We start from the raw sequence: 22,532 nt of genomic DNA, 5'->3' as shown, positions 1-22,532 counted from the left end.
TCAGTGTACTGAACTGCTGGTGGATCAGTACATGCTGGATAAATGCTGAGAAGTTACTTTTCCCATTCTGTTGGATTTCCTTGGATGGCTGAAGCAATGCATCTTCTATTTTGACTGACTGTGCTGCTGTTGATGACACCCCAAATTTTGGTGAACTCTTCTTGAGCCTGTTTTTGATGAGAAAATTGTAAAGAATCCTAAAATAATGTAATGTAATCTGACTATATCATCGATATTTATTAACAATATAAGCATATATTGTGGTTCATTGTGGTTCAGTCCAAGCTGGGAATAAACATGCTTTAGAAAGAAGGTTGCAGTTTATTGAAGAGGAGAGCCAGACAGAAAGATGGCTCTGGCAGAAAAGATGGCTCTGGCACATGTAGGGAGTGGGTTTTTATACCCTCTTGAGACTTTTGTTTGGAGTTGTTTCCTGTTCCTGTTTGAGGCTATTTCGTATGTCATGTATTTTGACCTGTGTCCCTTTGGCATCTGTGAGTTAATCTTACTATGTCCTATCTTAGACTTTGGGTGAGGTATGTAGATTTTAGGTGTCTTTGACTTCTTAATCTTCTAGCTCCAACTTCCTGGATTTACATCTGCATTTCTATAGAGCTGGTTTCTGCTTGGGGGAGGGAGACAGAAAAACTGGGCATGCTTCTCTGCCTTTTTAAGATCCTTTGAGGAAGTATATTTTTCTGCCCTTTTAATATTTCCTTCTCTGAGGGGCTGTCTTCCCACACCAGGATGTTAGCAAAGTTGCTCTGGCACAGAAGAACATATCTAGCTTGTTTTTATTGAGTAGGTTTATTTTAATTACATTTTCTATTTTATTTGGTATGTTGCTCAGGTTTTCTTGGTTAGATGGGTAGCCATATAAATTGGATAAATACATAAATCTCCTCTACCTCTTACAGATCAGAAAAGCTGGAAGGTGGTATTTGCTACCTGAAGAAAGGGCTAGGACAGAAATCCCAAATAAATGTGTTGCGTGTGACTCAGCTCCCTATATGACTATTCTGCGCTACACCAGTTTTTGTTTAAGTGCCTTTTTAATGTCATTTATTTTCAATGAGTTATATATTTTTTATTAAAAAGTTTTACAATACATTTTATCTTTAGCAAACCAAAAAAAAGAAAAAAAACCCTCCCAACCCCTTCTCCCCCCACCCTCTTCCCCCTCCCCAACCCTCCCCAACCCCTCCCTCCCTTTCCCCTCTCCCCCCCCCCGCTTCCCAGAGCAAAATACAGGGTATAAAAATACAATCATAATCTAACTTACGCAAACAATCCTAAACTATTTAAACTACCGAACTTTAACTCATATAAGAAAACTCCAAACATATATATATATATATCATATCAATAATTATACAAATACAAAATAATACTTTCCAATCTAATACCAAAACACAGGGTATAAAAATACAAACAAACAATCATGATCTAACTTACGTAAACAATCCTAAGCTATTCAAACTATCAAACTTTAACTCATATAGGTAAATTCCAAACATACATATATATATATCATATCAATGATTATTCAGATACAAAATAATACCTTAAATTCATATTATCCTAATATATTATACAAATTAAAATACCATAGATTACTTCCAAACTTAAAAAAAAAAATTTATATATATAATCACATCATTCTTATATTCTTATATTCTATTACCTACTCCAATATTGCCCATAAAAGTATTACAAATTAATTTCAATCACACATAAAACAATTTATAACAACCTTTCCTTCTCCTAATATATTATACAACTTAAAATACCATACACTACCTTCCAGGCTTAAAACTTTCCATCCAAATAACAAAGCATAACCTACAGAATATCAATAAACACTACTACAAATCTTCCCAATTAAATTTTCATAATCATCTTCAAACTAAAGCAACACAAAATATTATATAATTATTTTATAAGGGTGAAAAATGGATCCCCACATACTTAATCCTTCTAGCATCCTTATTACATTATTATCTCTTGCAATTATGCAACTAAATCCTCAGGTTTGCTTCATTCTTCCAGAAGCAGCACACCTCTTCCAATTTCTGGCCTTCTCCCGTGGTGATGAAATTTGACCCACTCCTGTAACTTTCACATCTGTCTGCGTTAACCCTTCAACATCTTGTGGATTCTCTCTGGAACGTTGAGGCTCTCTGTCACCTTTTTTCTTTGTAGACTCCAAAGAAGATATGGGGACTGCTTTTAAAACATTACTGTAAAAGTCACATGCCTGAACCACCATGGTAAGACAATGCCTTGTACCTTCATAAGTCACCACCATACCCTCTGGTATTTGCCATCTAAACTTAATATCACGTCGTCTCAATTCTTGTGTCAAAAAAGCAAATTCCTTCCTTTTTCTTAAAATTCTTGCAGGAATCTCTTTTAAAATCAAAACTTTTTGCTCATCCATTACAAAATCAATATTATAGGAGGCCTGGATAACTTCATTTCTAATCTTTCTCTTTGTGAAATAAACCACCACATCTCTGGGTAATTTCCTTTGTCTTGCAATCCACGAATTAACACGGAAGATTTTATCTATATCTTCCATTATTTCATCTGCTGGTCGCTCCAACACCCCTTCCAAAACCTCAGAAACCATTTTCGTCAAATTTTCCTTAGGATTTTCTTTTAGGCCTCTGATTCTCAAAGCAAGCTCCATCTGAAAATACTGTGTCGAAATCAAGTCATAGTCCATTTTCTCTATTACATTTTCAGTTTCTGTCATTTTGGCTTCCAATCTAATATCATTTTGAGCAAGATCTTCCACTCTGTCATCCAAAATCTCAATACTTTTAACCATGCCCTCTATTGCAGATGTGATGTCTGCTCTCATTTCTTTTAATTTCTCTGTAAACTTCTCCTCCAACTTTTTCTCCATTATCTCAACAAATTGCTGCATTTGCTTTTCCATAGTCTCGTGCAACAGACTCTGCAAATCTTTTGCTGTAAAAGCTAATACAGATTCAGATGCAGAGGACAATGAAGTTTTCAGCGAAGACTGCTGCCTCAGGGCAGGAACTTTAGAAGATATAGCCGCCATTTTCACCCTCTATTGTTAACTACGCACTTTCACATGCAGATTCAGCAAAGTCCATTGAGTTAAAGATCAAAGCATCATCTTCACCAAAATCTCCTGCATCGCTCTGCCTGCGTCCTCGTTCTCAAAAGCTCTTCCTTGCTAGCAGGGATGGTTGCGAACACCCTGTTCTGCTCCAAAAAACCCGGAGCAGAGGCGCCTCGCAGTCCGGAGCATGCCCAGGCTTCGGGGGGGCTCAATCCTTCCGCCACCAAAACTATAAGTTCTGGCAGCCCCGGAGAGCTCTACCCCTACCTGGACGCTCACCCCCTCCTCTTCTCCCGAGGTGGGGGCTTCCGAGCCGCCGAACAGCTGATCAGCGCTGTTTTCGGCGGCTCTACGGAGCTGCGAGGCTGACAGCCAAGAAATGGCTGCCTCCAGCGTCGCCTTGCCATCCGGAAGCCAATGAGTTATATTTTTTATCCAGTTCTTCCCAAGTACCTGGATAGGCGGATATTGTTGCTTGATTATATTGTCATGGAATGTAAGCTGGTCCAGGTTTTATTAAGCGTATGAAATTAGGCCTTCAAATTCTTTATCTGATGTTGGCCTTCATACACGTCAAGTTATTCCCAAGAACCTAGGATGTCATAATATATTGGTTTAATATATGTACAGGATCCAAGAGATATGGCATTTTGTATGACAAATAGGAATCTTGTCAATGCACAGATTTTCTAACTACTGTCCAAGGTTTTTTGGTATGGCATCAAGTGTGCTGATGACTAAGGTAGTCCTTGACTCACAACAATTCATTTAGTGTCCATTCAAACTTATGTTACCAAAAGGTAACTTATGATCATTTTTCACTCACAATTATTATGGCATCCCTATGGTCACTTGATAAAAAAACCAGACGTTTAGTAACTGACTCATATTTATGACAATGGCAGTGTCAATGGGGAAGCCAGATTCATTTAACAACTGTGTTATTAACAACTGTAGTGATTCACTTAACAAGTATGGCAAGAAAGGTTATAAAATAAGACAAAACTCAGCAAAGGTCTCATTTAGCAACAGACATTTTAACCCAATTGTGATCGTAAGTCAAGGACTACCTGTACTAGATTAGATGGCTGGTTGATGCCATAATCTTTCAATTTTTAGATTTTGTTACTTTATGATCTTCTGCAATTCTTTGTCTTCTATTCTGCTATCCCAATATTGCCAGATGAATTATTCACATTTTCTTCTTTTAAGCCATGGTGAAATCTGATATGTCATGAGCCAAGATTTTATCAGTTTGTATTCAGAAATCTTGGCGTTGAGACAATCTCCATTGGTTGCTCTCAGTATTGTTTCTTACAAACTGCTGCTTGATGGTGAAATGTGTGCATATTTTATAGTATGCCGCCCAAGGTCAGTCTCAGGGGTGGCCAAATAAAATTAATGAATAAATAAAATAAAAAATAGTGTAATATTATGGGGATTGTGTTAAAAAAATTAAATATTTGGGTGTTTGGTTGACAAACAAGTGCTCCACCATCAAAGAGCTTAATTATTCAAAACTGTTAGTAGATACAGCGAATGACTTGGATAGATGGCGGCATATACAGATCTCGCTCTTGGGTAGAATTGCCGCGATAAAAGGTCATATCCTACCGAAATGGATCTTTTTATTCCAAATGGCCCCTGCAAGATTGGGGGATTTTTTTTTTAGGAAATTAGATCAAATTTTGGGTAAATTTATCTGGCGAGGGAAAAAACCTCGTATAAAAAGGAAGATGTTGCAGGAGCACAAAATAAAAGGTGGCTTGGGGCTCCCTATGTGGCAGCTTTATTACCAAGCCTCTTCCTTGGTTTGGATAAAAGATTGGGTGACCCTTTCAAGGAAATGTATTTTGACACTTGAAGGGTATGATTTGCAGCGAGGTTGGCATTCCTTTTTATGGCCACAGAAGGATAAGGAATCTAAGTATTTTACCACTCATTACATTAGAGGAAATTTGCAAAGGGTTTGGGAGGCGGTTAAAAAACAAGTGTATACACAGATCCCCAAATGGGTATCTCCGGTAGAAGCGGTGACCCTCCTGACTGTACACAGCATAAAGAGAAATTGGACCTATGGTGACTTGTTGGATGATGGTGGGAGACTTAGATCGAGAGCTGACCTTCAAATTAGAGGATACAATATAGATTGGTGGTCCTATACCCAAATACAAACTAGAACTGCCAGAGACAAACAAGCGTATGGTATCACTCTTCAATTACAAGCAATCGATAAACTCCTCTTGGGTAGTCAAAGGAAATTTATCTTTAACGTATACAAGCTTCTGCTGTCCAGTTTCATGGATGAAGAGATTGTAAAAGACGCGATGATTGCCTGGGGGAGAAATATCGGGAGGACAATACAGCTTGATATGTGGCAGAACTTATGGAATAAGACCACGAAACTGGCTTTATCCTCCTCCTTTAAGGAAAATTTCTATAAAATCATCTACCGTTGGTATCTCCCCCATTAGAATCGCTAAAATGTTTCCAGGATCTTCTGACAGATGCTGGAAATGTTGCTCGGCCAAGGGTACCTTCTTCCACCAATGGTGGACCTGTTTATATGCCAGACGATATTGGAGAAAAATTCAACAGTGGCTATTGGAAATAACCGGCGTGAGCTTCCCTATGCAGCCAGACCTCTACTTATTGTGTATAAGACCAGACAATATTGACAAAAGAGATTGGTATATATTTGTTCATATCTCAACAGCGGCGAGGATAGCCTTTGCCCAATTGTGGAAGGACCCAGATATACCCTGATCATTTGATAATAAACAAGATTCTCCATTGTGCCGAGATGGACAGGTTAACGTACATTTTAAAAGATAAACATGAATCAACTTCCGGTAGCGCTGCCACGCCGAATGGCAGCATTTCAGAAGCCGACTGACCTTGGGAAGCGTTAAGCGCTAGGAGACAGCGAAAATCAGCTGTCCCGTGGCCCCGAAGTCTCTCCCTCGGGAGAAGAGGGAGAGACGAGCTTGTCTGGGTAGAGGTAGAGCTCCCCTGTCAATTCCTCAACTAGTTTGGGGGTTGATAGGGTGAGCCCAGGCTCTCTCCGCTCCCAGGACGCTTTCACTCCATAAGGGAGTGGAACCAGACGCGACAACTACATCTGCTGCTTAGATAGGACTGTGAGTATTTTTTCTCTGAGAAGCAGGCAGAGCGAAACAGGAGGATTTGAATTTTCAAGTTGGATTTTAACTTTAACTCAGATTCATTATCTTCTTCAAGTTTTAAGCTGATTGAAACAGAGTAAAAATGGCGCTGGAATGTTGCTTTCTTGTATGGACTGACAGTTTTGGAAAGTTGCTACATTTTGCAACATAGCATGAGATACAATTTGCAACTGATTCTAACCAGTACTGGATTTTGTGTATTTGAGAGTTTGCCTTTTTTTTATTGAAGGATAAGGAATTTGGGAGAAAAACTTTTGTTTTTTCTCCCTCTCCTTTTTCCCCCCTGAACTTTGATTCTGCTAGAAGAAAGAGGAAATCGAAACTTAAGAGATGGCTGCAAGGCGTGGGGGAGGCCCTGCAATTTCTAAAAGTGCAATTTCTTCACCTTTATCACAAGCTGCAGGGCAAACTACAATGAAACCTACAGTACAACCACCTTCCCCCCCACCACCTGCATTTACATTGGCAGACATTCAGCAAGTTGTGATGCAATCAACACAAGTATTACAGAAAGAAATAAAGGAAACAAAGGAAGAATTTGTTAATCAAAACAAGCAGATGAGGGAGGATATAGTGCTTGCACTTCAGGGCTTGGCTGCACACATTGAACGCCTGGATGTTCATGTGGATTCAGTTATGGAGTATGTTGAGAATTTGGAAAATAAAATTACCGGTGCTGAACAGAAAGTGGACAGAGCAGAAATTAAAACTGACAGAACAGAAGATGAAATTACCATTTCACAATATAGAGACATGGAGTTTGCATTGCGTATAAGGGGTTTGAAAGAGAACCCTAAAGAAGATTTGGAATGGGAAGTGGCGCAGGCAGTGGCTCCTGTCTTGAAATGTGAACCTGAAGAATTAGTTAAAGAGATGGATAAGACATTTAGGGTTAATTCCTGGATTGCTAGACAGAAAAATTTACCTAGAGATGTAGTGATTTACTTTTCCAGGAGATCAACTAGAAATGCAATCATCCAAGCTTTTTACCGGGAAAGATTCCAAATTGCAGGCCAAGATATTATAATTTTAAAGGAGATACCCCCAAAAATTCTTAGAAAAAGACTTCGCCTTTTTGTCTTATGAGCTTAAGAAGCGACAAATTCAGTTTAGATGGGAAATACCCATTGGAATTGTGGTGAATTATGCAGGGACGAGGTATAGGTTGAATACAATTTTAAAAGCAAAAGATTTTTATACTAAGGTCCTTAAAGCAGGCTCACCATCGTCTCCTCGAGTTAAAAGAACAGAAGTGAGACAAGAAGATAAACAGTTGAGTGAAGGGGCAATGTCACTGCCTCTTGAGGAGATGCAGCAGGCTGAGACTATGGAGCAGAGTTTGGCGTTAAAGGAGGACCCGAGAGAACAGAGGATGACTAGGGCTGCATACAAGTGTAAGGAAAAAGAGCAAAAACAGAAGCTTGTATCTGGTTTAACTACGCAAGATGCGGCTGTTTCAGAGCCTGTGGGAGGAGCACGCCCGAAGAGAGCAACAGGTGATCTTCAGGTCATGTTCCAAAGGCTCCTGGTCACCAGAGATGGTGAAGTTCCTGACATGGAATATTAATGGCTTAAACTCACCACAGAAAAGAAAGTATTTTACTATTTGAAACAACATAAAAATAATATTGTTTGCTTCCAAGAGACCCATATTGCATTAAAGGACCAAAAGTATTTGGCTAATTTCCGGTTCGGAACACATTTGGCAGCCTTTGCTCCGGACAAGAAGACTGGAGTGGTCATTTATCTAAGAAAAGATTTTTCAGCTAGATTAATTGAATCGGATAAACAAGGGAGATATGTTAGTATTGAACTGATGTTACAAGGAAAGAAAGTTCTTCTTATTGGATTATATGCTCCAAATCAACAACAGCAAAAGTTTTTTAAATTTTTACATCAAAGACTAATCGAATTGGATTACAAATCTGTTATTATGATGGGGGACTGGAATGGAGTTTTGGACTCATTTGAAGATAAGAAGGGATCTTTTAAAAACCCTTCTAATTATTCAAAACTGCCCAAAGCCTTTTTTGATTTGAAGGAGGATTTGGAGCTAAGACATGTATGGTGGGAAAGGAATATGAAGGACAGAGATTTTACTTTTTTTTCGGATAGACACAAATCTTTCTCTAGGATTGATTTTATCTTAATTACTACTGATCTTTTCTCTAGGGTTAAGAATGTTAAGATTTTTCCTAGGACATTGTCGGATCATAGTCCTGTTTGGTTGGAGTTCTTTGCTGAAGATGATAATAGAAGATCCTGGAGACTGAATGAAAATCTATTTACAAATGAGGTGTTTTTGCAGAAATGTAGAGAACATCTGAAAGAATTTTTTGTTATAAATATGCATAAAGGTACATCGATGGGAATGGTTTGGGATGCTAGTAAAGCTTACATGAGAGGGGTCTTGATTTATATGAATAATGCTTATAGGCGTAAGCAAATGCAAAAATGTAAAGATCTTGAGGAAGAGATTAAATCTAAGGAGAAAGATTTTATTTTGAATCCATTGGATAATAATTTAAGGACCTCGATACATTTATTGAAAGAACAATTTAGTATGCTAATGGCTGACCAAGTAGCAACTAATTTGCATTATGCTAGGCATAATGCTTTTTGTAACGCTAATAAGCCTGGTAGGTGGCTGGCTTATCAATTAAGGAAGAAACAGAAATTACGTACTATAGATAAAATAGAATATAAAGGAAAACAAGTCTATCAACAAAAATTGATTAAGAGGAGTTTTTTAGATTTTTACTCAAAATTATATTCTAGAGAAAACATACAAGCTTTAGATATAGATAAATATTTACAGGAAGCACATTTTTTATTTTAATTCCATTTATATCCTGCCCTCCTCCGAAGACTCAGGGCGGCTTACAAGCTTAGCAGTAGCCTTCATTCTATGTAAATGCCTGATTAGGGCTTTCACACACACCCCAAGCGGCATTATTACAAAGTGAGCTTAATTGCCCCCAACAATCTGGGTCCTCATTTTACTTACCTCGGAAGGATGGAAGGCTGAGTCAACCTTGAGCCTGGTGGGATGCGAACCTGCACTAATTGCAGGCAGCTGGTGTTACTTAAGGAGGCATTAGCCCACTGCTCCACCAAGGCTCTCATTTTCCTAGACTTTCAAAAGAACAACAACTTGAGATGAACTGCTTAATAACATCAGAGGAAATCTCTTTAGCTATTAAACAGTTGAAAGTGGGCAAGGCCCCGGGAACAGATGGATTAACAGCAATTTATTATAAAATGTTGTTGGTTGAAATCATTGAATCTTTAAAGATGTTGTTTAATGAAATTCAGACTGGAGGAGCAGTTCCTCCATCTTGGAGGACAGCCTTTGTATCATTGATTCGAAAGGAGGATCAAGACCTTACTCAACCTAAAAATTATAGACCTATATCGCTTTTGAATACAGATTATAAGAACTTTGCCAAAGTATTGGCTAATAGATTAATGCAAGTTTTAAAGCAAATGATTCATAGTGATCAATCGGGATTTATATCTGGAAGGTATATGAAATATAATGTAAGACAAATTGTAAATTTGCTTGAATATTTGGATAAGAACAACCAAGTCCCTGCAGCATTGATATTTTTAGATGCAGAAAAAGCTTTTGATCAATTGAATTGGCAATTTTTATTTAAGAGTTGTTGAGGAAATGAATTTTGGAGAAAAATTCTTACATTCTATTAAAGCTATATATCAACAACAAACTGCACAAAATATAATTAATGGGGGGTTAACAGAGATGTTTAAAATTGAAAAAGGTACAAGACAGGGATGCCCCCTATCACCATTGTTGTTTGTATTAATGTTAGAGATTTTATTAATTAAAATTCAAGAGTCCTCTATGATAAAGGGAATTAAAATAAAACAGAATGATTATAGATTGAGAGCTTTTGCTGATGACTTGGTTGTGTCATTATCTCAACCGATACAATCGGTTATAGATTTGATGGAAATTATAACTCAGTATGGTAAGGTTTCAGGGTTTAAGGTAAATAGTAATAAGACTAAGATATTGTCTAAGAATATGTCTATGAGTGAAAGGGAAATGTTAATTAAATTAACAGGTTTTGAAATAGTAAAAAAGGTTAAGTATTTGGGAGTGTATATTGCAGCTTCAAATGCAAAATTATATAAGAATAACTATGAAACACTATGGTTGAAGATACAAAAGGATTTAAATAATTGGAAAAAATTACAATTATCTCTATTGGGAAGAATCGCAGCTGTTAAAATGAAGATTCTGACGAAGTTTCTTTTTTTGTTTCAAATGATACCTATATTGAAAAAGGATGCCAACCTTGATGAATGGCAGAAGGGTATTAATAAATTTATCTGGGCGGGGAAAAAACCAAGAGTTAAATTTAAGATTCTGCAAGATGCTAGGGAAAGAGGGGGACTCAAGGCACCTAACTTGAAATTGTATTATGATGCGGTGGTCTTGACATGGGTTAGCGATTGGCTTAACTTAACTAATAAAAGAATACTTCACCTTGAGGGTTGGGATTTGGTATATGGATGGCATGCATATTTGCTTTATGATAAAAAGGTGGACAGGGCTTTTAAATCTCATATTCTTAGGAGTGCCTTGCTGCGTGTCTGGAAAAAGTATTATTATAAGTTAAATTATAAAATACCGATTTGGGGAATTCCCGGACACGCGATAGAAGTTGTATCTATGGGAGTGAGTTTGGATATGTTTTCCTATAAGGAATTACTTAGATTGGAAGGGAATAATTGGCAACTTAAATCATTAGATGAGTTAAAACAAGAAAACATAAGTTACTCTTGGTTCCAATACACCCAACTGAAAGCTAGGTGGAAGCTGGATCAGAAGGTTGGCATCACAATTACAGATAAAAACTTAGTAAAACAAATTAGAGATTTAAATCGTGCGCATATAAAGAGGATATATAATGTTTTAATTGAATTGGACTCGGAAACGGAATTAGTTAAAGATTGTATGATAAAGTGGGCACAAAACATACAGGAACCAATTCCGTTGGATACTTGGGAGGTAATCTGGGTCAGAAATGTTAAATTTACTCAGACTCAAAATTTAAGAGAAAATTTTTATGTTTTATAGATGGCATTTGGATCCCAAAAAGTTGTCTAACACGTATCCTAACCTACAGTCTAAATGCTGGAGATGTGGTAGTTTAGATGCTACTTATTTTCATATGTGGTGGACTTGTAGAAATATAAAAGCTTTTTGGATTAAAATTTGGTGGAACATTCAAAAGATTTTTAAGAGAAAGATAAACTTTTCTCCACAATTGTTTTTATTGGGTATTGTTGTAGATTGTGATACTAAAGAAATCAATTTGATGTTGAACTTGATAACAGCAGCACGGTTACTGGTGGGACAATATTGGAAGAAGGATAGTTTGTCTACTATAGAAAAATGGGTACTTAAGGTATCGAATCTTGCAGAAATGTCTAAGATTTCTGCTTATTTGAAGGATCACTCGCAAGAAAGATATATTTCAGTTTGGAGGAGATGGATAGATTATATTCAGAATAAATATGGGACTAAAAAGTTCCATTTAGCTTATGAGTAGATTTTAGATTGTTATTAACTTTAGTATTAGTACTGATTATATTTTTGTTTAAGTTATTATTATGTTTTTAATAATTTGAATGTATCTATGTTAAAGGGGAGTTAAAGCACATTATGAATTTGGTTAATTTTATAATGGATAATCTTAGTTAGAATATGATTATTATATCTATAACCCTGTATTCAGCTCTGGGAAGTGGGGAGGGAAGGGGGGTAGTTTGGGGCGGGTGGGTTTTGGGGATATGTATTGTAAACAATTTTTTTGTAAAACTCTTTAATTTAAAAAAAAAGATAAACGTGAATCACTATATAAGTCGGAACAAATGTTTTGTATGGCTTAAAAGAAGGCTCAATTTAGGAGACGAGTGATGAGATCGCCCACTCAATTGATTTGTGTAATTTATTAGGCCTACAAGGTAGATAAGATATGACCAATGGTAGTTTTGTTTTGTTTTGTTTTCTTTTTCTAATGATAAGGATATTCTATGTATTAGAAAGTTTAGCTGGGATGATATATTTTTTGTTAATAGAAGAGTAGATATAACTCTTGGTCTGTTTTGTTTTTCATGATTTGTACTATGCGATTATATGGTTTGTGTCTTTAAACCCCTTGTCCCTCTCCCTATGTATTATTCTGTTGTCAATTTTACTGTAAATAATTAATAAAGATTATTTTAAAAAAAGTGTGTAGAGCAGGGCTTTTCAACCAGTGGTACGGGTACCACCTGTGATACATTGGCACCTAGCAGGTGGTACGCGACCATCCTAGAAAAGTGGTAGCGGGGGAGGGGAATGAGCTGAACCAGTGGCAGCACCACACAAACCTGAGCGAGATGGCTGGAGCTGCAGGGCTGCCAGGGCTCAGCGGAAGCCCCAGGATCAGCGCCAGGCTCCAGCTGGAGCTCGGCGCTAATCCTGGCGCTTCTGCTGAGCCCAGAAGAAGTGCCGATCAGCTGGAATGTTGCAGCATGTCCAGGGTCTTGTGACTTACATTCAGATGCTTGGCAGCTGATTCATATTTATGACAGTCACAGTGTCCCAGGGTCATGTGAAGTGGCCAAAACCTGCTGCAACCACCCAGCAGAGGGGGGGGGAAATAAAAACCAAACACCCCCCTCCCGCTGCCAATCCTCAACAGAAATGCCCACAACAATGAAAACCTTGGACAGGAGGAAGAGCGCCGCCAAGCAGGCAGGCAGGTGTCTTGCTCGGCTGTGGCTTGGGAGGCACTTTTTTCAGTGCCATTGTAACTTCGAACAGTTACTAAACAAACAATTGTAAGTTAAGGACTACCTGTACTTCATCACTTTTTTCCTTTTTTTTTTTTTGGTCGTCAAGTTTTTGACACCTTGCTAGGCGACTGGTGGTACTCGGATGTTGCCATATCCTAAAAGTGGTACAATGGGTGAAAAGGTTGAAAAGCCCTGATGTAGAGAACAGCGTATGCAACAAATCTGAAGCAAAATATTCTATCCAATTTTAATTCTTTGCTTTCGCAGGAACATACATATGAAACTTGCTAGCAAGTTATTCTTGCCATCTCAAAACTTAACAAGGCTTCATGAAAGAGAAAATGCACTAGAAGTTACAGGATTCCATAGAATCTAAATACTGACAAGGTGAAATGTATTTAACAATTCAATCTTAAATTGTAGTCTCCATATTTATGTTTTGACCAGGTAAAGTAGCAGCAACAAAGTAGCAGAAATTCTCACAAAAAAAGGTTTATGGAAATTCAAGCTATTAAAAAATTACACATTTTGCTTAACTCTCAAATTTATTTACAGATTTAAAATATGTTTTATACACCTCAATTTACATATGAGGGCAACCAGAGTAAAAGCAGTTTTACAATAGGAGGAAAAGTTTAAAAAGCACTTTGCATAATTAAAATATATGATTTCCCAAATGTGCTAAACATGCTGCATTTGCACATCTTTTACAGTTTATTGCTAAAAAAGTATATATTTGTAATGGAACAGCATAGCAGTTTGGAATTCCAATAATGAAATGAACTTGAGGTTCTTCCAAGTTTACTATGTGGAAAAAGCAGAAAAGAGTTCCATTGAAATATTGGGATTGCTGAAAGAAAATGAATTATCTACAAATTCAAATGAAATTGGACTATCAACAACGCACCAAAATGCCTTATAAACCAAAATTTGAAATCCAGTTCTTTGCTAAACTTGTTTTATTTTCTCACTGATAGAATATTTCCTTTTTAAATAATTATACTGTAGGACTTAAAATTATGGAAAGCCATCTATTAAATACTTAACAGTGTAATCATTATTAGCTATTCTCAATTGCTATAGTCAATGAAAGCCTAATCTCAATTTTTAGAACATGTCTTAATCGTCACTTAATATCTGAATGGCATGTGCTTATAAAATAGATTTAAAATTTTGAAATCAAAAATTGTACTTTATTTTTAAAAGGGCCAGCCAAGTACACAATGAGACTCAAATTGCCATTAACTATCCTCCATTTAAAAAGTTTAACAGGAGCACTAAAATCACACCTCCATAAAATTGAATACATTTCCCCAATACTACCTCAGGAGACAATGCAATTTTTCCAGTTGTAACAAATATTACTGTCCAGTGAACCCACTCAGTCACTCACTCTTAAGTTGTCTCCCAAATAGATGAACACTATTATTTTTGTGTCCATTAAAGTTCAAACTCTTTGTCTCACTTATGAAGGTCAACTAGAAGATAGGGCACTCTTACTACTGTATAGTGCCTGCCTTTATGAATGAAGACTTTATAAAACTTTGGTTTAAAAACAGAAGGGTTATTTTCCTATAACTGTGTGGTATGTACCGTAATTTAAAATGCCCCAGCTCGCAGAGTAACATTAGTAGCTATCAGCTCCTTTTCTATCCATTCGAACAAGCCAGCAGTGAAAGTATATCAATTCACTCTTTTGTTTTGGTATTCAGTGTTTCTAAACCAGACAAACCACTGACATTACTTTTATAACCTTGCTTCTAAGAAAAGACAAAATTAAATATAGGTAGTCCTTGCTTACTGACTGCCTTGTTTAACAACTTGAAGTTACAGTAGCTGGAAAAAAATAGCTTTGCAACTAATCCTCACATTTACAACTCTTGCAGTATCCCATGATCATGTGACCACCATTTGTAAGCTTCACAACGGGCTTCTAACCAGAATAATTAATGGAGAACATGGAAGCGAAATTGCAGTACACAATCACACAATGTGTCACTTAATAAAAGCAGTTAATGTTAGGCCAAAGAATCAGGATCATTCATAAAGTTATAGCATAGAAGATTTAGTCAAACCTATACACAAGAATCTGATCAACTAATGATCAGCACTAAATCAGTGCTAGATAAGGATCAACAGAATTCAAGAGGGGCTGGACTTGGATCTCTTGTGGCAATGCAAGGACTTTAAACTGATGACACATTTAACTCCCCCTCCCAGCTCTGCCTTTTTGTTTCCTACATTGGTTTGCAACAAAAAATGGAAGTGACATCATAAATCTGGCATAGTCATGTGATTTTTCACTAAGTGACTGTGTCACTTAGCAAAAGAGTTGATGGTCTCAACTGTAATGAGTAAGCGAGGACTACTTGTAAGGGGAACAAAAGCTCACAAGACAAGTTGTTTATATTTAAGAAATATGATTATTAGCACTCATACATCCAGCAGGAAAGAAAGTTACACCAATATAAAGTGGCTAGTACTCTGACTGATACAGCTTGACAAGGAAGTTATCTCACTTCAAGTTTTTTGCCTTCTAAAACGATCTGAATTTCTTTGGCATCCAAGGTCTCGTAGGTTAATAACGCTTCTGCTAAAATCTTGTGTTCTTTTGCATGGGCCTTCAAGATACTCTTTGCCCGTTCATATGAGTCCTAATACAAAAAGGTAAGTTAAGAAATATAGCAACAACAAGCTGGAAAAAAAGCTAAGATTAAACATTAACATGTTTTATAGTTAATCTAAAAACATTTGTAGCTTATTCAAATACCCTTCATACAAATACATCAGGTCCTTTTGAAGTGTATTTCAACAAAACCAAGAAATACAAGGAATAGAATAAAAAGTATAAACATCCATAAAAATAATTTTAAAAACTAGCAGAGAAACAAACAAGCTCAATTATTATGTTGTTTTTGAACTTACATAAACAGAATCTCAACTTTACTGGCTCTTTGAGCTCTCGGGCCCAGACTGAGGAGGAATTTTTAATTTGGGGTTCTTTTTAACTGACTACAGGGTTAATTTAATATTTTTTAATTTGGTTCTTAATTTTTGTATTTTGGATTTTTAATTCCCTGTAAACCGCCCTGAGTCCTCAGGGAATAGGGCGGTATATAAATATAACTAAATAAATAAATAAATAAATACTGATATAATTTATAAATTAATTTATAGGCAATAAATTAAACAAAAAGTAGCCACATAACATACTGTTTTAGATTCTTAGCTCTAATTAATTTTTATAGTAAGTCATCTTAATACATTCCAGGAAATTAAGACTCTAGAAGGCATTCATTTTTTGAATCAGAAATAAAAATTTTACCTTTAAAAGAGCTCTTATTTCTTGTTCAATTACAGACTGGGTTTCTGGGCTGACATTTGTTGCCTCTCTATAGGTCATGACACCAAGCTTATGGAAAAGGAAGAGATTGGAGAGAGAAAAGGAAATGCTTATTTATTTAGCATTTTCAAAAAAGTCAAATGCAGCATAATTGTTAGATAATTTGATCACCGAGCATCTTGTAAGAAGTATAATTTTATCACCATGAGTTCTGAAGAATCTGATTGCTGGATCTTGTTCAAATCTGAAAGCAACTTATCATTTCAAAACTGATTAATTTGAACAAAAAACCACCACCAATACTGCAGTTCTATATTTGTGTCAGAGTGTATCTGTGAGATTTTTCTCTTTTGTGTGACAAGAATTGCACAGTGGATGTAGTTGATTAACAACAGATCCCATCTGCCCCCATCCTGTTCCTCCCTGTCTTTTAATTAGAGTGTAGTGTTTGGATTTTGTATTAACTAATTTATATTTTTTAGTTTATATAGTTTTTATCTTTTATGATTGTAAGCCGTCCAGAATTATCTTGCAGTAAGATAAGTAGTAATTGAATCAGGTAACATACCCCACTCTAACTTTCTATCTTCAATTACAATTAGCAAGGAAAGCTGCCTAAGGCTTGGTGTTACCAAGGCTGATAATCTGGGCTACACATTCTCTATCCAATTAAAACCTTAAGCTTTATGTGATACCCAGGTTGATAAATTTAGCAAACAGCTCTGTAAGGCTAGCTCCTTAACAACTCTATCTTAGAAAAGAGCATCAGATGATTTAATATACTGCTTTTATAAGTTGTTGGACCTATATTTTTTTCAGTGTCCAGTTAAATTGCTAAAAGCATTTGCTATTTATTTTCTATTGATAAATAAGTTCGACAGATTAAATACATCAATATTCAAACCAAATTAACAAGGGCCTGTATGTATGTATGTAGAAATTAAAATTACTGGATGCTTCCATCTATCAAAACTGCATCTGCTCTAAGTTGCTTTAAATCTGTCGATCTGAGTCTTGCATGGCTCTTTATGTACCACTAAACCTTGAAGTCCTTCTATTATGCTTAAATCTCCACAAATGTTCCTGTTTCTCTAGCATCTTCTTCTTTCATATTTAGTGACTCCTGACTTTGAAACTTGTTGAAATAACTTTCTACCATTTTCCTATGGTATTTAAAAACAATCTCATGTATCTAAGCTCAACATCTATATGAAGCCGCTGGGTGAGATCATTCGTGGTTTCGGGGTGGGGTATCATCAGTACGCTGATGATACCCAACTTTTTCTTTCCACCCCAAACCAACCCAGCGATGCCCTCGCCGTGATGTCCCGTTGCCTGGAGGCGGTCCAGGTCTGGATGGGGAGAAACAGGCTTCGTCTCAATCCTGCCAAGACTGAGTGGCTGTGCATATCGGCATCTCGGGTTAACCAGACCATTCCACCTTTAACGATGGGGGGTGAGTTGTTACCCCCCGTTAATAGGGCTCGCAACTTGGGCGTCCTCCTTGACTCCCGGCTCAACTTTGAAGATCATATAGGAGCCGTGACCAGGGGGGCTTTTGTCCAGGTTCGCCTGGTGCGCCAGTTGCGACCCTATCTGAACCGAGATGCCCTACGCACAGTCACTCATGCGCTCGTGACCTCCCGTTTAGACTACTGCAACGCTCTCTACATGGGGCTGCCCTTGAGGACCACTCGGAGGCTTCAGCTGGTGCAGAATGCGGCTGCGCGAGTTGCCGATACTCCCATGTAACACCTCTACTCCGCGAGCTGCATTGGCTCCCGGTTGCCCTCCGGGTGAGATTCAAGGTGCTGGTGATAACCTATAAAGCCCTAAATGGCGAGGGTCCGGGATATCTGAGGGAACACCTGCTGCCGGCATCAAGCTCCCTTCGTCCAGTGCACTCCCACAGGGAGGGTCTTCTCAGGGTGCCGCCGGTAAAAGATTGCCGGCGGATAACACCCAGGGGGAGGGCCTTCTCAGTGGGTGCGCCTGCCCTTTGGAACCAGCTGCCAGTGGAGCTTAGGACTGCCCCCGACCTCCGTTCATTCCACCGGAACCTGAAGACCTGGCTCTTCGAGCTCTCTGGCCCAGGCTGAGAATTTTAATTTTAATTTTAACTGGGGTTTTTATTTGTTCAGGGATTGATATAATTTTTTTAATTGTTTTTAACTTTTGTATTTTTCGTTTTAATCACCCTGTAAACTGCCCTGAGTCCTTCGGGAAAGGGCGGTATATAAATATAATAAAATAAATAAATAACAAATAAATAAGCTACACTATATTTACTCCATCAGAAGACTTTTTTTTTGTACATACAGTTCAGACCCCCTTCACTTTCATAAATTTTGTTATGCTGCAGCCTGATTCTACAGTTGTTGAAATTTGTTTTTTTCTCATTAATCTACACTTAGTACCCCATAATGATAAAGCGAAAACAGAATTTTAGACATGTCCATAAATTTATTAAAAAGAAAGAAACTGAAATATCACATTGGCATAAGTATTCCCCAATCTGCAATAACACTTTAGCTCCAGGGCTCCCCATTTCTCTTGATCAATGCTAACATGTTTCTATACCTTGATTGGAGTCTATCTGTAGTAAATTAAATTGATTGGACATGATTTGGAAAGGCACATACTTCTCTATAGAAGGCCTCACACCTGACAATGCATACTGTAGCAGAGCAAAAGCCATGAGGTCAAAGAAACTGCCTAAAGAGCTCAGAAACAGGATTGTTACAAGGCACAGATCTGGGGAAAGCTACAATAAAATTTCTGCTGCACTAAAGGTTCCTAAAAGCACAACGGCCTCCATAATTAAACGGGAAACCCCCATCACAACTCGCGCGGCTGCATTTTGCACCAGCTGAAGCCTCCATAATTAAAACAGGACTCTTCTAAGAACTGGTTGCCCAGTCAAACTAAGCAATTGGGGGAGAGGGGCCTTAGTAAGAGAGATGACCAAGAACCTGCTAGTCACTCTGACTGAGCTCCAGAGATCCTGTGCGGAGATGGGACAGAGTTTCAGAAGGACAACCATCACTATGGCCCTCCTCCAATCTGGGCTTTATGGCAGAGTGGCTAGACAGAAGCCTCTCCTCAGTGCAAAACACATGAAAGCCTGCTTGGAGTTTGCAACAAAGCACCCAAAGGTCTCTCAAACTGTGAGGAACGAGATTCTCTGGTCTGATGAAACCAAGATTGAACTGTTTGGCCTCAATTCTAAACATTATGTCTGGAGGAAACCAGGCACCGCTCATCACCTGCTCAATATCATCCCAACAGTGAAGCATAGTGGTGGCATCATGCTGTGGGGGTTTTTCAGCAGCAGAAACTGGCAGACTGGTCAGAGTGAGGGAAAGCTGAATGGAGCAAAGTACAAGGATATCCTCAATGAAAACCTGTTCCACAGCACTCAGGACCTCAGACTTTCCAACATGACAACAATCCTAAGCACACAGCCAAGACGACAAAGGAGTGGCTTAGGGAATGTCCTACAATGATCCAGCCAGAGCCCTGATTTGAACCCTATTGAACATCTCTGGAGGGACCTGAAAATGGCTGTCCACTGATGGTCGCCATCCAACCTGACTGAGCTTGAGAGGATTTGCAAGGAAGAATGGCGGAAAATTCCCCAATCCAGATATACAAAGCTTGTTGTGTCCATACCTAGAAAGACTCAAGGCTGTAATTGCTGCCAAAGGTGCTTCAACAAAGTATTGAGTGAAGGGTTCGAATACTTATGCCAACGTAAAATTTCAGTTTTTTCTTTTTAATAAATTTAGACATTTCTAAAATTCTGTTTCCACTGAGTGTAATTAATGGGAAAAAAATAATTTTCAACAACTGTAGAATCAGGCTACAGTGTAACAAAACTGACAAAAGTGAAGGGAGTCTGAATGCACTGTATATCTGCACATCTACAACATAAAAATATTTCATTGTAAATTTATTATAAAGAAGAGTAAATGAAATTGTACCCTGTCACTCATTCCAAATCTGGTCACCATGAGTTGTGCTATCTTGGTAGCATTCTCAAAGTCATTAGAAGAACCTAGGTAATTATAAAAAGTATAAAGTTAATTCATAAAAGCTAAAATCTTCACATATGAATTATGTGGTTATTGTTTTGACTAGAAATGGACAAAGCATTTGAGTAGTCTGTACTTTAGCTAAAATCTCTGTTATAAGTGCCTGAGTCGAATTAAATATGGGTCATACAACTAAATGCAGTTGTTCCAGGGAGAAATGTTCAGAAAGAATGCATGAAAAGATAAGGATGCAGGAGTGGGGCCATGAAGAAGGGAGGTGAAATACTGGGAAGATTGGAGAAGGAGTAAATATACTATTGTGCTGGGCTAGGACACTGACAGTGATTACTGAAGGAGGCAAGAAGGAAGACAGCTGTTGGGATAGACCAAACTCAGACACTGGTAACAGCTAAGAGAAGGAAGGGAAGGCATTAGGAAAATCACTGGAACATGCCACACCAGAAGTTGCTGAGAGAAAAGCAGGAGCGATGCATACTGGCCTTGCCTAGTCACTCTGTCTGTTGCCTCTAAAACTAAAGTGATCTGGGTTCTTGTTTGATAAAACTGTAACTGACCCAAAAAAACTCTGTACAGGTTTACCACCGCAGTTAAGATCCAATTTTCCATTGCTAAGTGAGACACTTATTAAGCGAGATTTGCTCCATTTTATAATCTTTCTTGCCACAATTGTTAAGTGAATAAATAAATGTAGCTGTTAAGTTAGTAACATGGTGGTTAAGTGAATCTGGCTTTCCCATTGACTTTGCTTGTCAGAAGGTTGCAAAAGGTGATCACATGACCCCAGGACACTGCAACTGTCATAAGTACGAGCCAGCTGCCAAGCAGACAAATTTTGATACATTAAAATAGGGATGATGTGACAGTCTTAAGTGTGAAAAATGGTCATGAGTCATTTTTCTCAGTGCTGTTGCAACTTTGAACAGTCACTAAACAAACAGTTGTAAGTTGAAGACTAACTTTATAATCTCAGAGAAAGAACTGTATGATCCAAGTTTGAAACAAAATACAAAATACATCTCCATTTTGTGGAGATCTCTCATTCTGACTAACCTGTTGTGATGTGATCACTGCCAAATATGAGTTCTTCTGCTACTCTTCCCCCCATACTGACATCCATCTGGGCAAGCAGCTGAGATCTAGTTTCATTCCATCTGTCACTTTCTGGCAATAAGGAAACCTTTAATACAAAATTACACATTAAGTTGGGCAAAACCAATAAATCAGGTTTAATTGGTGCTAGATGATTTGTTCTGCTTGTTAAAGTGAAAAAGTTTAAGGATTCTAAGTGCCTTGACATTTTTGAGTCCTCTGTGGGCTTTTCTTGTTTGTAAAATCTGCTGTTTTCTCACAGTATATTTTGCAAATAAGAAATCCACGAAGGGGTCCAAGACATTTGTACTGTCATGGTATATCAAATGGTTTGTGAGGAAGCTTTGTCACACAAAATCAAATGAGATGAACAACTGCTAAAATTCTTACTTATTGCCTTACATCACCATTACCTAAGAATCAAATCCAGCACATTTGATAGTGGGACTGGCAGATAGTATGTTTACACAGATTCATACTACTGAAAAGGAATTAGAAAATACTGTAACTTTGAAGAAATGTACGAAACATTTCAGTTTTCAAAATAATGTAGTTAAATAGATATACCCAGTAAGAAATAATTCTTTATAATACAACTGTTTATTGTTATTAATAACTTTCAGCAAGTTGACTTTGTTAATACTATCATCATTGCAACCTTGCAATCTAATATTCCTACAGTTATATAAAATTGTGCTACGGTAATTCATGTGCAACAATCTTGAAACAACCAAAACTAATGAAATGCTCTCCTTGAATCTTACCAATAAAAACCACTATGATCAGTTAACACATTTAGCTTTAGGTCATAACTGCTTTAGATAATGTGATTTAATGCCCAAGCAACCCAGTTCTTTTAAGGAATATTATATGGGAAAAAATTATCTTTGTAGTCTTTGGCATCATTGTAGTATGAAGAAACTTCTTAAGAACAGATAGTTGTAAAATTG

The 22,532-nt window shown here is 37.5% G+C and overlaps 1 protein-coding gene across 6 annotated transcripts in view; it reads right to left on the bottom strand.

Moving 5' to 3' along the window:
* Window positions 1–124: 124 nt before the first annotated feature.
* Window positions 125–22,532, bottom strand: part of YME1L1 (YME1 like 1 ATPase) — a 48,854-nt gene continuing 26,446 nt past the window's right edge. Inside the window, exons 16-21 of one of the 6 annotated variants that reach the window (XM_081344163.1) lie at window positions 21,544–21,670; window positions 20,422–20,495; window positions 16,421–16,507; window positions 15,615–15,749; window positions 13,157–13,250; window positions 125–167 (exon numbers count right to left, since the gene is read on the bottom strand). In XM_081344163.1, coding sequence (XP_081200289.1) covers window positions 13,197–13,250; window positions 15,615–15,749; window positions 16,421–16,507; window positions 20,422–20,495; window positions 21,544–21,670 — 477 coding nt within the window. In that variant the 3' untranslated portion in view covers window positions 125–167; window positions 13,157–13,196. The other 5 variants (XM_081344162.1, XM_081344165.1, XM_081344164.1 and 2 more) reach the window with 5 other exon arrangements.

This window comes from Vipera berus (assembly GCF_964194415.1).
Source record: "Vipera berus genome assembly, chromosome: Z".
NCBI lineage: Eukaryota > Metazoa > Chordata > Lepidosauria > Squamata > Viperidae > Vipera > Vipera berus.
Note: the sequence above shows the minus strand (reverse complement) of the source record. Positions and strands in the feature narration are given on the sequence as shown.